Below are 13835 nucleotides of genomic sequence, written 5' to 3'. Positions count from 1 at the left end.
CCTTAAAGAATGATAGTAGGTACAAAATCAATATCTTGACTTTGAGCATCTATATTTCCTTCACACCAAATTATATTCAAAATCATAAACTTAATGATCTTAACCTTTGATGTTTGAATATCCTCAAAAGAATAATCTTAATTACTAATAAGGCCTCAAATAGCCTCTTTGAAGCCAATTCGGATGAATTTTGGCCAATAAGAATAGAAATTTTCATCATCTATCTCCATTCATCTATATAGATGTCTTAATTACCTCTTTTTATACAAAAATCCTTTTTTGATTTTTTTTTTTAATAAGTTTTACATATTATGTGCCTTAAATACCAAATAAAAGAAACAAAAGAAGATTTCAAGAGTCACCAATGTCTAATAAAGATGGGACTAAATAGAAAAACTATTATCAACATAAAAATTGTACATCAAATATATATATGTGCATTATTTTCACATGGTAGCTGAAATACAATATGACAATGTAAGCTATATAGTGACTTTTTGAGTTTATATAAAAAATTATCATGACCAAGTTTGATGAAGCTAAGGTGATTCGGCATGTAGACCTCATCTATGAGGTTGCCATTTAGAAAGTCTATCTTCACATATAAATGATAGATGGAATGATTTTTTAGGGCAGCTTTGACTATTAAAGATCAAATAATGGGCCATTTTACAATAAGGGCTTAGACTTTATCAAAGTTGACTCTATATTCTTATTCAAATCATTATACCACAAGATATACTTTCTTGCTTAGTGGTTGATTATTGATACCATGTTTTGTTTTGAAAATCCATTTTAAACTTATTGTGTGTTTTTTTTAAAGGTAGTAATACAAGAATCCAAATATTATTTTGAATAATTAAAAAGAATTCATCTTGGATAGTATAAAGCCAATCTTTATTGGCAAGTGCTTCTATGTGAGTTATTTTGTTGTTATTGTCATCTATTGAGTATTGAACAAGATATATATCTATATCTTTTTGTGTAATAAAAAGAATATTATCTTTCAATTTGATAGTTTATCTTTAGATGTATATTTAGTATCAAGGGAAGAAAATTAATATCTCTTTGATTAATGAATGTATAAATTGAATCAAGGTTGTGGTCAAAGAGTGTTAAAAAATAATTGATGAGGATGGAATATTAGTAATAATATTGAGAGAACTATCTAAATCTGAAGTATTATTGTGTTTGTTGTAGGATGGAATGCTTGTTTCTTGGTCAAAAAAAGAACAAAAGATATCATTATCCAAAAATATAAAATATATAATAGATAGAACTTCCATAATATTTTTATCAAATTTAACATCTCTTATGATAATAATCTTATTTGTATTATAGTTGAAGCATCTATAGGCTTTATTATTATCAATTAGTATAAAATTTTGAGTCTTGGATTGTAATTTTTTTACACTTAGTAGGTAATAATAGGATATACATTTAAATACACGTATATAAAAGAGATTAGGTTTTTAACTTCAAAAAAAATGTAGTAAAATTGATTAATTAGGACTTAATAGAAAACTCAATTTGAGATGTACTTTGTTGTATGAGCTACCACTTTTTATAAATAGGATGGTAAGTTAGCATTAAACAAAAGAGTACACATTATTTTGCATAAGTATCTACTCTTTCTTTTAGTGATTCCATTTTGCTAAGATGTCAAAGTTGTAATTAATTGGTATTATGTGCCAAATTGAAAATAAAAAGAGGTAAATTTTCTTAACATACATTCTTTTCTACAGTCACTTTTTAGATATAATAGTTTGTAGTTATTTTTTTATTTTATTTTATTTTTTTGTTTGTTTTTCAATGATAGTTTTGAATCTTTTAAAAGTTTCAAATATTTCATCTTTATGAGCAAAGAAGTAAATTCAAGATCGCCTTAAGAAGTCATTAATAAAGATTAAAATATCAAAATCCAAAGAGAAATTTTATAGGTAATGGACAATATAAATTTGACTGTATTGACTAAATTGATTTGTTTGTAGTAGTCAAATTAGATTGAAGGATTAAATGACAATGATATTTTCTAAAAACACAAGTTTTTCAAGATAATTTCATAAGAAATAAGGTATAAAATTTAGTGACTATTTCTTTATGTGATAAGTTGTAGAGTAATTAAAAATTGAAATAAACAATTCTTTTGTGCCACAATCTAGCAAATTCTAGTTTGGAGTGATTGATGGAATTGATAGAAATGTCTTGAGAGATTTTTATTGATTTGGTGTTGCTTAGCATATATAATATGTTTCTTAAATATCTTGAGAGATTTTTATTGATTTGGTGTTGCTCAATATATATAATATATTTTTTAAATGTCTTGTGCCTATAAGTATTAATTTATATGGATATGATTTGCTAAATACCTAGCAATCTTTTGAATCAAAGATTGTGCAATAGCCTAAGTTTTTTGATTTGCTAATTGATAATAAATTCTTAATTATGTCATATATATAAAAATATATATTTCAAATATTTATTATTTTTAAAGTATATAGTTCCTTAAATAATAATAATTAGAGATTTTTCACTAATAGTAGTTACATTAGAGAGATGAGTAGATTGGACATTGGTCAATAAATCTAGATTGTCTATTATGTGAATGCTAGAACTAAATTGTTTGTTAATTGAGTACTAGTATTAGAATCTATTCGCAAGGCTTTTGTTGCAGAAACTTCAAGTACTTTAAGAAGCATGGCTTCTTTGGAGGATGTGTAAAAAAGAGGTATCTTGATTGTATTAGAATGACTTGTACTCTATTGAGAAGAATTTGATCCATTTTCATCTTCTAACTTATAAATCTTCATGCAAAGTTGCTTGAATTCATAGTTATTTGCCTAATAGAATAGGCTTTTGCATTCATTATATGTACCTTTTTCAAATTTTTCTTGTGAACTTCTATTATATTATTGAAGATGTTATGATGTAAAGTGTGATTATTGATAGCTTTTATTGGAGTTAAAAGAACATCTGTGTATTGAATTAAAGCATCTTTTTGAATAATTTCAATTATTTCAAAGGCCAAATCTAGACATGCAAGTTGTTTGGTGAAGTTATTGATAGTCATAAGTTATTGTTTAATATCATCTTTGTCTAGTATTCTAATGTTATGTAGTTGAGATTTGAGAAAAAAGTCTGTGCTTTATAGAGTTAGATTGATATAAGTCTTTCAACTTAGTCCAAATTTTATTAGGATCTAATGTATGTATGATATGAAGGAGAATAGAATCTTCTATTGTTGAGATGATAATCTTTATTGCCTTGTGTTGGTGTTCTGAAAGAGTAGAGCTTGAAGCTAATGAAGAAGGAGAATCTTGTGTAATTGTGTTGAGTGTTGACTTCTCTAAGTGAAGGGAAGTGATTGAAGAAGGCCTAGCAACTAAAGTGTTTGAGGGATCAACAATACTCCACAATTCCTTGCTTTGAAGAAGAGTCTTGAGTTTGTACGACTAAATGGTATAGTTGGTAACATCTAATTGTTTTGAGTGCTCTAAAATGTCTTTTCTCGACATAGAAGAATCCATCATAAGAAATGAAAAGAAGAAAGTTGGTGGACATGAGTAAGTAGATTATTAATCAAGAGAGAGAAAATATAAAGTAGTGAAGAGCAAGGAGAAAATCCTCATTAGTGAAGAACAAGAAGAAAATAAGTCTGCTCTGATACCATGTTGCAATCTAATGATTGCATCATGTTTGAAGAAGATAATGTTTATCGATTAAGATGCTGTACACAAAGAATTCAGCATACTTATATGTAGTATGAAGTCTATATATAGGTACGTAATCCAGCGAACCAATAGTGTGAATTCAGTGAATTATCGACCAAGGATAGAAAGAGTAGGATGAGAAATAAATTTCATCAACTAACTCTTCAATTGATGGCGCTCCCTCATCATCTCTGCCGCTGCCATTCATCACCATCTCATGCTCCACCAAGAACACTTCACACTCTAGCTTGCAGCAAACACCGGCAAGCATTGTTGTTGTTGTTGTGCTGTTTCAGTTTCCGACATGTTGCCAAACAAATAACAATATTCAACATGGGTTGTGAGTTTGGGAAGGAGCTGATCTTGCCAATTGCAAGGTTGGGCATTCGTTGTCCGATTAGCGTCCAAATGACAATGGTTTTGGTCGGCAGCTTCATATTTTACTTCGTATTCTTCGTTGCTACTTTGGCTTTTGTAAAATAATATTATTCTAGGGTCTTTGGACCTGAACTTTATCTTCAAGATTTGAATTTTACGTCAGTAATTCTTTAATGAAGTGAGCTGTAGTAGTGGTAGTAATAATAGTAACAATACCATTTTCGGAATTGGCAAAATCTGGGTAGGCCGAGGGATGCTGAGACGTAGAGAATAGATCCAACCCATGTATTAGATGTTTCGGGACATGAAGGTTGTGTTTATTGCAAGGCTTCTCCCAATTGCATCCACCTCGAGAGAGGATTTGTTCAGAAACGCTGTGAGAAATGTACCCTTCCAATGCCGCCTCCAGCCAAACCATCAAAAACCATTGACAAGACACAGAAGTGGTGACAAAATATAGTTACCCACCTGCAGGAGAAATGCCAGACTCCACTTTGCAGGAATGATAAGAAATGAGAGACCAGTCAGCCAAGGAACTATCAAATGCATGGGGTTGGATCCTGTTACAGCCGCCAGGCACAGAATGTCGGCAGCACCCTCTCCGACATGAATGCGCCGCACGGCTGCCTAACTCACCAAATGAACCAAAAAGCTGAGGGAAATATATTAGTGATGTTCCGAGCGGTGTGATTGACGCCAGGGGAACACCTTGAAAGTCTGTGCTTCGGTGCTGCAGCAGCACCTGAGTCACGAGAGTTTCCGTTTGCGAGTGACACTGGGGGTGGGCCTTATGGGATAACCGTCTTTTTTGCCTTTGAACTGCCCTCTCGCCTGACAGCATCCTGTTCCTATCTTCGACCTACGCATCGATTTTGCAGCCAACCAAAGAGTTGCACTGGGAGTCCGTGCCGCAGGGAGCCGGAAGCTGCGTCCTGTCGTCTTGCTTGGGTTACCGCTCCCACCCCGTTTGGTGCACCATGCCATCCACCATGGCCAAACCAGCTTTTTTTGTAGGAGTTGAATTAGTGCTCGTAGTTTTGTGGCGATGGCATGGTAGGAGATGGACTTCATTGCTGCTGTGCGGTGCAATCCCTGCGTTCTAAGATACTGTGGATGATTGTCTCCTGTCGGGTATGAATCAGTTTTAGTGGCATTTTGGTTCCAGCATTGCTTAGGGCATTGGGTTGGGTGTGAGTTTTCTCTTGCTCACTAGTGATGCAATCAAATGCGAAGGGTTGAGCCAGTGTTCGTTGAATAAGCCGCAACGGTGTGGATAGTTTTAGGGTCTGTTGTCCTCTGGTTTGCTTAGTTGAGTGGAGGAATTCAGTATTTAGTTTCAGGGCATCCGGGACATTGTGTGTTGTTTGTTTGGTTTCAGTAGCAAGAAATTGAGTGAGTAGTGTGAGCATCGATAAGACTTGTAGTAATGCTCATTACGCAGTATTTTGTGTTTTTTCTTTATATATTTATTTGGGGTGCGCTCTTAAATTTCGCATGCTCAGTTGTTTAGGCAGTTTTGGCAATTTTGTTCATTGGTAGGCTGTAGGTAATCCCTCTGAAGAATCATTGTCTTATTGAGTTCTTCCAAGCGGCGGAGGGCCTGATATCATGATCGACATTTGGAAAAGTAAATGCAATTGCAGTGAACACTGAACCCTCGGATTGGGGGGAGGCTGCAAAACAATCTGACTAATATCCAAGAAATGGGGAAGGTACAACGCGCTGCGGCAGAGAGAAAGAGGGACAGGGTGAAGCCGGTCACTGCACAAGTGGTGAACTGTGAAGCAAATTCTTCAGTTGGGCATGAATCACCCAGGTTGCCGCTCGTGGTTGCTCTCAACTGTCTACCAGATTGCTCTATGGAATCGGAGGCACTCAAAGGAGTGGTAAAGATCGAGCATGTGAACCTGGCGCAGATAGCAGAGGGTAAGATCGAGGCAGCAGCAGCTGTTCTGCTTCATTCCTTAGCCTATCTTCCTCGAGCAGCGCAGAGGCGATTGCAGCCATGGCAATTGATTCTGACTTTGAGCTGCGTAGACAAGATGGTGGATTCTGCCTTGGCAAATGAACTAGGGTTGCAATTACTGCATGTGGACAGTGGTAGAGCAGAGGAGATTGCCGATACAGTGATGGCCTTGCTGCTGGGACTCCTGAGGCACACACACGTATTGGCCTCTCACGGGTATGCGTCTGTAGGATGGCTGGGTACCATGCACTCCTCGTGTAGAGGAATGCGTCGCTCCAAGGGAATGGTCATCGGCATTGTGGGTGCCACCGGTTCTGGACGTGCAGTTGCAAGCCGAAGTCTTGCATTTAGAATGAAGGTCCTGTATTTTGATCCTGATGAGGTAGTGGACAATCCTTATCCCACCTTTTAGTTTATAAGTTATACTTTATTTCTCGACATAAAATTGCAAGACTGAGTGGATCTGCACTAGGTCCGTGGGTGTAGATCGAAACGTCCTGTCTTCATGACTTTGATCGCTTTATGCTCGTACAACTTGAAAGTTCTATGGGAGAAATCTGTAATATGTAACAAACCCCGGATTTGTGGCGCAAAATACTCTTGCATACCAACATTTTGCTCGAACTTAGTTGTGGCAAGAGGGAACTGAGACGATTGGGGTTTTGGAAGATGTAGATATTAGGCAGATGATGTATATCGCACCGTCTGCAATTTGTGTAATCAATTATATATATATATATATATATATATATATATATATATATATAGATAGCGATTATGAAGAACTGAGCGATGATTGCAGGGGAAAGAGATCCAGCGCAAGAGGGCATTCCCTGCAGGGACCTACAAAGTAAACAGTTTGAAGGAGCTGCTCTCCTCTAGTGACATTGTCTCACTTCATTGTGCACTTACCAATGACACTGTACAGCTGCTCAATGCTGACAGTCTACAGCATATCAAACGAGGTTCTTAAGCTTTGTGCCTATGAAGCCTTTTCCAACCCAATATGTAGAGTTCCTTAGTTGCCATTCAAAGTGGAATGTTCAACGAAGAAGCCTTTTTTTAAAGATTGGTACTTAGCTGATGATTTGAATTTTCTATTCAAGTGGTGCCCTCAAGGTCCTGATTTGGGATTTCATTTGATGGAGTGCTGGATAGGTGCGGTAGTGGTGAACACAAGCAGCAGTCACCTGCTGGATGACTGTGCGATGAAGGAAGCGCTCATCAATGGCACTGTTGCTAGCTGTGCCCTCGACGGCATCGAAGGCCCACAGTGGCTCGAAGCTTGGGTACGTCGCTATCTTCAACTTTGCAAATCGCTTCCCACTTCCCACTGCATGGTGTTTCATTTCTAATGAAATCAATGCGTCGTTAACTAAATGTTATATTTCTTCATCATATACAGGTGAGGGAGATGCCAAACGTCTTGATTCTTCCTCGCAGTGCTGACTACAGCGAGGAAGTGTGGGCCGAGATACGGTCCAAGGCCATCTCTGTGCTGTACTCGTTCTTTGTAGATGGAGTTATTCCTCCAAACATAGCAGCAAACGATGATGATGACGACGATGATGACGATGGTGATGATAAGCAGATCCAAGGTTTGACCTGGCACGAGGAAGAAAATAAACATAACAAGTCTGAGAAAAATAAGCAATCCAAACGAAGTGCAACAGATTCAAACCAAGGAACTACCAACCAAAAAGGATCGGCTCAAGAGTTTCGGAGCAAACAGCAGCAACTATACTATCAGGCCTGAAAAAAATATTTCTTCCTTCACACTGAACTTTGTAAGTCAGCTATCCTCCGTCTCAATCCATGGTTCAGTTGCAGAAACTGCCGATTTATCAATTCTTGTGGGTTCTCCATCAACAGCCTCGGGAGCCAGCAAGAGAGGACGGCATGACAATTCTCTTTGCTAAAGCCACAATTTCATGTATACTTAGCTAATGTCCGACAGTAGTGAGTCATGTGTAGGTATGGCTCAGGCTTGCAAAATGGTTTCACTGAGCAAAATTTTGATACCAGCAACTTCAAAGTGTTATTTACATCACGTAATATAGGTGAAGGATCATTCTTTCATGTTTGATTGCTTCTTGTGAGTCTTCAGTGAGCCGGTTTTGTGAGGCTGCTCTATATTTGCAGCTTGATAGCAGGGTAGCTTTTGATATGGAAGAGGTCTATACTTGGAGGAACTGTAGCCGTACATACTTGCCTGTACTATTGGTGCCACTCGTGATGATGCCACAGGAATTGTGCACATGTCGTGCAAATCCAAGGTTATAATGTACCTATTTTACATGTTTCAAATTGTCATGTTGAACACTATCATGAATATTAATTTTGAGTTTTTTATTTTGAATATATGAATTAGTATATATGTAAATTTTTTAAACGTATTTTTAAATTCCAAATTTTTTGTAATTTTTTTGTATGTTGAATATATATAAACAGATTTTATAGTGAAATTTTCAAACTTCTAAGTAGAAATATTAAAATTAATTTTAGTCTTATTGAGTGTGTGGCCCAAAAGAATTCCTATTCATATACTTTACAAACAAGAGTCAGAAAACGGTATTTCAGTTTTGGAATTTATTGACAAAACAATATATATCTTAAAAATTCTCTTTGAATAAAATAAGAACATTTACATTTATTCTATGAAATTCTCTTAATATTATTGATTAATAAAAACCCTATTTAGTGGATAAATGTAAAAAAAACTTATATTGAATATAATTAAGTATTTATATTTTAAACATAAGTATATATACTTTATTTTAATAATTATTTCTATTTTTATAATAGATATTTATTTATAGGTTTTAAAGTAAATATTAAATTTTATTATAATATCTTTTTTAAAATTGATAATATTAGTAATAACCATCAAATTTTATTTAAGTTAATTATACATACTATAAAAATACAAAATATCATAATGGCATTTAAAATAACTTTATAAGAAGTAAAAAGATTTATTAATATATTATCTTGTAAATAAAGATCATTATACACAAAAAATTGAGTGCTATAAATTAATTATGAAGTATGCAATCTAAACCAAATACAAATGTACAATCAATATAGTCTTAAGAAAAGATGGAAAATCCAAATACCGCTAAGTCAAGCTTTCTTTTATACCATAAAAGAAGAATCCAAGAGCACAAGTGTGTGCAAAGAAAATCCTAAAAGCTTTACTAAAAGGCTAATTACTATAACTAAGCAAAATCTTACAACAAAGGCTTTCTTTCTCTCAAAATTACTCGTAAGACTTAACTTCTTAAGAATGTCAAGTCAAGAAGATTTCTCTATCTAAATTTTTAAATCCTAATAGAGCACAATAAAGTCAATTCACAAAAAAAGCTAAGTGGATGAAAATCCCCTAAACTAAATAAAATAACATACATCTAAAAACATTTGGTACTCAATGTTTCACTCTGAGAAACTTATTGTATAAATAAAGATAGTTATATCCAACAAATTGAGTGTCATAAATCAATCATGAAGCATGCAATGTACATCAAATACAAATGCATACTTAATATACTTTTAAGTCTCTCTTTTTCTCCCTTTCTCCTCCTTCTCTCCTTCTTTCTTTCTAGTTAGGATGACAATAAGGACATAGTCAAAGATGAATGCTATAATGATGTTGCTACAAAATTGTACTCAAAGAAGTTAATAATATAGCAACTAGACCACCAAAACTTGTAAAAAACATGAAAAAGAAGTTTTCAACCCTTGTCAATAAATGAAGTGTAGATGGAAGACTTCCTACAACAAGGACAAATTCAAACTTTTGAAAGAAGAGTTCAAAGAAGTGGTATCAAGTATATCATATGCCATCCATGTTGATATTGATTACATAGTAGTATAATAGCAACTTCTTTTTCTTCACTACATACAAATAATGAAGGACATCTAGTAGATCTATTAGTTCAAGATATATAATTCATCAATAAGAAGATGACAAGGAGCACACTTTGTTAAATGATCTTAGTACTCTTATCCATTCTATTTTTAAGCAACAAAATATTGTTGAACAACATATTCTTTGCACAAAGAATTGTGCTCCTTGATTTAATATCAAGTGTTGTAATTACTCCACGTTTATATAATCTAAAGATACATATCTACTAAAGTAGTAGTTTATTCCAATCTATTAAAATATTAAGTTCTAATCATAATAGTTTCTATAAGGTAATCTATACTTTTGTAAAGCATGCTAAGTAGTCTCAACAACTTGTTCAACAAAGCCATCTATCTTATTGTGACTTCTAAAGGTAGTGCAATGATCTATGAAAGCTTTAGTACAAAAGACTTTAAAAGATGAAAATAACTTCTTCTTCTTATGTCTATTAAGAATTTAATAAGTGCTCCAAAATATGCCTATATATTATCAAAAAAAGTCATAGTTGCCAACTCTGAAGAGTTTTATGGCAAAGCCACAAATTCAATCTATTTTCTAAAATATTCTACCATCACTAATACATATTTAGCTCTACATGGGATGTTAATAAGAAATCCAAAAAATTCTAAATACCAATGGTAGACTAAAGCAATGATAGATAAAGGCTTCAAATGAGGTGATAAAGTCTTAAAACTTAACACAAAATCATTGCACACTTCACATTGAAAAATATATGAGGTAATCTATTAATACATGCTAATCTACCAATATTAGTTATATAAAATAAAATATATTCTATGCATCCATAAATATCTAAACTGTTCATGTACTTACTACATCAAAGAAGCTTTTTGATTTGGCCTTGAAACTATATGCCCAATTCTATCAAACCATATATAAAATAACAAATTATTTTTTCAATAAAATCATACTATTTGGTGACTAATCATATTTTTTTTTTCTATAATAGAAATAGCTAAAAGAAATGTTCTTTATTGAAACTTATGTAAGATTATAAGGCCCTTCTATACATTGCTAATTGCTTGGATTTGATAAGATTCTTCATTTGAGCTTTGGTTGGGCACTATAATTGTAGAACTTAACATCAAAGTCAAGTATGTAGTTGCATGCCATTCAAAAACTATCATTCTATTGTAATTCGAATACCATCAAGCTCTTGTCAAGTCTTTTTTTAAAAGACTTGGATTATAAGAAAGTTTATTTACATCCAAATTGATAATGCTTGATTAAGACACAACCTCAAAGTTACACTTTTGAAATAATAAAGCCCATCTAGCAATCTTGTTAATAAGTTTGTCTAATTCTATAAGTTACTTCAAGAAATGATAGTTAGTGACTAATACAAACCATTGCCTATACAAATAAGGTAGAAAATAAACAATGATCAAAATTCTTACTAAAACTTCTCTTTCATAAGATGAATAGTTTGACTTTGCATTTTTGTTGCTTCTAGAAGCAAATGCAATGACATATTCTTGTCTTACATTATTCTATATCAATACTACTCTTAATCTTATTGTATTCATATTTGTAAATATTTCAATTCCAATAGTTCGATATTTAGATGCTATTAGAGCCTAAAGTTGTAAACATTGATTGATACCAAGGTTTTTTAGAAGGTATCTATTTTTTTTGATTGCATGCTAAGACTTCTTGGAATAATAATATAGCCCAAAAATATAATAATTTTTTACAAAAGAATTTATATTTTTTTATAAAATAAGCACAATCTCTATTGTTATAATAATTCAAATATTGCTTGTAAATATCTCACATGATCATACAGATTTCTATTAAAAATAATAACATCATCAATGTAACATCTAATAAATGATAAGTAGACCAAAACTTAGTCTATCATCCTCTAAAACTAAGTTGGTACATTTTTGAGGCCAAATAAAAGAAAATTTTAATAACAAAATTGATCTTTTCTATCTTGATCAATTCTTCAAAATAATATCTTTATTTGAACTTGAAAAAGTAATTATAATTAACAATATTAAATCTTAAATCCAAAATACTAAATACTCAAAATAATCTTAATGCATAAAATAATTCTTATGGCATTGATATGGAATATTAATCAAATTTAGACTTATAATTAATTTGATGGTAGTTTCTATACATTTAATTCTTTATCATTATCAAAAATATTCTTCTTCAAAGACATAATCATAATACAAGCATATTTGGCATTAAAAAGCTCAATCAAGTTTGTAGTCAATAATTCTTAAAAATAAATTTAGATGCTAGTTTTTTTTAAGTTACTAAGTTTTTAAGGTCATCAAAAGATTGCATGATTATCTTTCAATTGGATGTGAATAAGTTTGCCCCTACAGCCTTCAAAGTCTTTAAGATTAAAGATAAAATAGTTGTAATATAAGCGAATAAAAGCTCCTATCTTTTGTACTTTGGCACTACTAAGATACGGCCTTAATTCCAATGGCCATTCATCAAACTCTGTAGTCTCTTTTTTTACCAATAGAGGCCTATTGCATATTGACATGATCTTTAATTGCTAATTTATAGAAGAAAAAATTTCTATGCTTTCAACATCTTTATTTGTAGTCAAATAAAGGACTTCATTACCATAATCTAGATGTGCATTGGTAATATTAATAGAATATGGAGTATCTCATAAATAAAAAAAACTTATGTGAAAAAAAATTTATACCATTTTTTTTCTAAGTCTTTGGCTAAAACAAAAAAGATACATTGAGCTTGTAGCTCTTCAATTGTATGCCACTTTAAGTAAGAAAGTGACTAAAATTTATCAATTTTAGTTAGTTTAGAGTCAATTTTTCTTTGACTATATCTCTTTAATCTCAAAATCAACAAATAACTATACTAGTATTGCTAAATAAAAAGACATATGCTACAAATTTATACCAAAGTATTGAAGTCTATAACTTGGTGTAGAAAGAAACATTGTTGATATTTTTTGATATCATAAGCAACCATAGTGCTAGTCAAAAAACCTAAAGTACAGTCCTTTTTATTTATATGAAATTCTTTATTATTTTTAGAATTATCATCTTAAATTATACAAGGTCAAAATATCAAAAACATAAATGAGTCACCTATTTCTACAATTTTTCAATAATTTTTTATTTATACTTTGTGTAGAATATCTATTTAAAACTAAACCATTATTTTTTAAAAAACTATTATTTTTGCATGCATTAATTTATACTTAAAAAATTACTATATCTTTGAATGATCTAATTAAAAAGTATATATTATTTTTTAGATAAAAAAATTATAATTGCATTCTTTGGATTAAATAGTATAATCTTCAATTTTTTTTTAGATTTATACTAATTTGACTATCATACTTTGAGATAGATGGGCCTTTAAATATTATTCCATAAAAAACTTCAAACTATAGTTTTAACTTTGGAAACAAATGTTTTTGTATCTATCTATGTAGCAAAAAGAAAGAGATGAAAATAGGATATTATTGCTAATAATAATTCTTTTAACTAAGTTAAAACTTATTGAGTATTAGTAAAATCTTTCATGACATTACTTCTCATATAAAAATCTTTTCTTTTATATTTTTTATGGCTGAAGTCCATGTAAAGGACAAAAGAAGAAATTAACAAACAAATCAATGAATAAACAAATAAATCAACAAATCAACAAAAACTCCAACAAACAAACTTACGGACAAACATATGAGTAAAATAACAACATCTATTGTTGTAAACAAAAAGGGAAGAGGTTAAGGCTCAATTTATTATAGAATTTGTAATAAAGGTATTTATAACAATTTTTTATAGAAGAGATGCAAGCAAGGTGTAACTAGTGCAAGGTCATTTCTTACTACACATATTTTCAAGAAAGACACTTC

General features: G+C 31.9%; 1 protein-coding gene across 1 annotated transcript; it reads left to right on the top strand.

Annotated features, from left to right (window-relative positions):
* The first annotated feature begins 4768 nt into the window (after positions 1 to 4768).
* LOC112285307 (C-terminal binding protein AN) lies at positions 4769 to 8415 on the top strand. The gene is made up of 4 exons (XM_024526004.3): positions 4769 to 6436; positions 6857 to 7019; positions 7213 to 7343; positions 7460 to 8415. The coding sequence occupies exons 1-4, from the start codon at positions 5792 to 5794 to the stop codon at positions 7808 to 7810; spliced, it is 1290 nt and encodes a 429-aa protein (XP_024381772.1). The 5' UTR covers positions 4769 to 5791; the 3' UTR covers positions 7811 to 8415.
* Positions 8416 to 13835: the final 5420 nt, after the last annotated feature.

Source organism: Physcomitrium patens, chromosome 8 (assembly GCF_059467195.1).
Source record: "Physcomitrium patens ecotype Gransden chromosome 8, ASM5946719v1, whole genome shotgun sequence".
Classification (NCBI taxonomy): Eukaryota; Viridiplantae; Streptophyta; class Bryopsida; order Funariales; family Funariaceae; genus Physcomitrium; species Physcomitrium patens.
The sequence above is the reverse complement of the archived record's forward strand: the minus strand, read 5'-3'. Positions and strand labels throughout refer to the sequence as shown.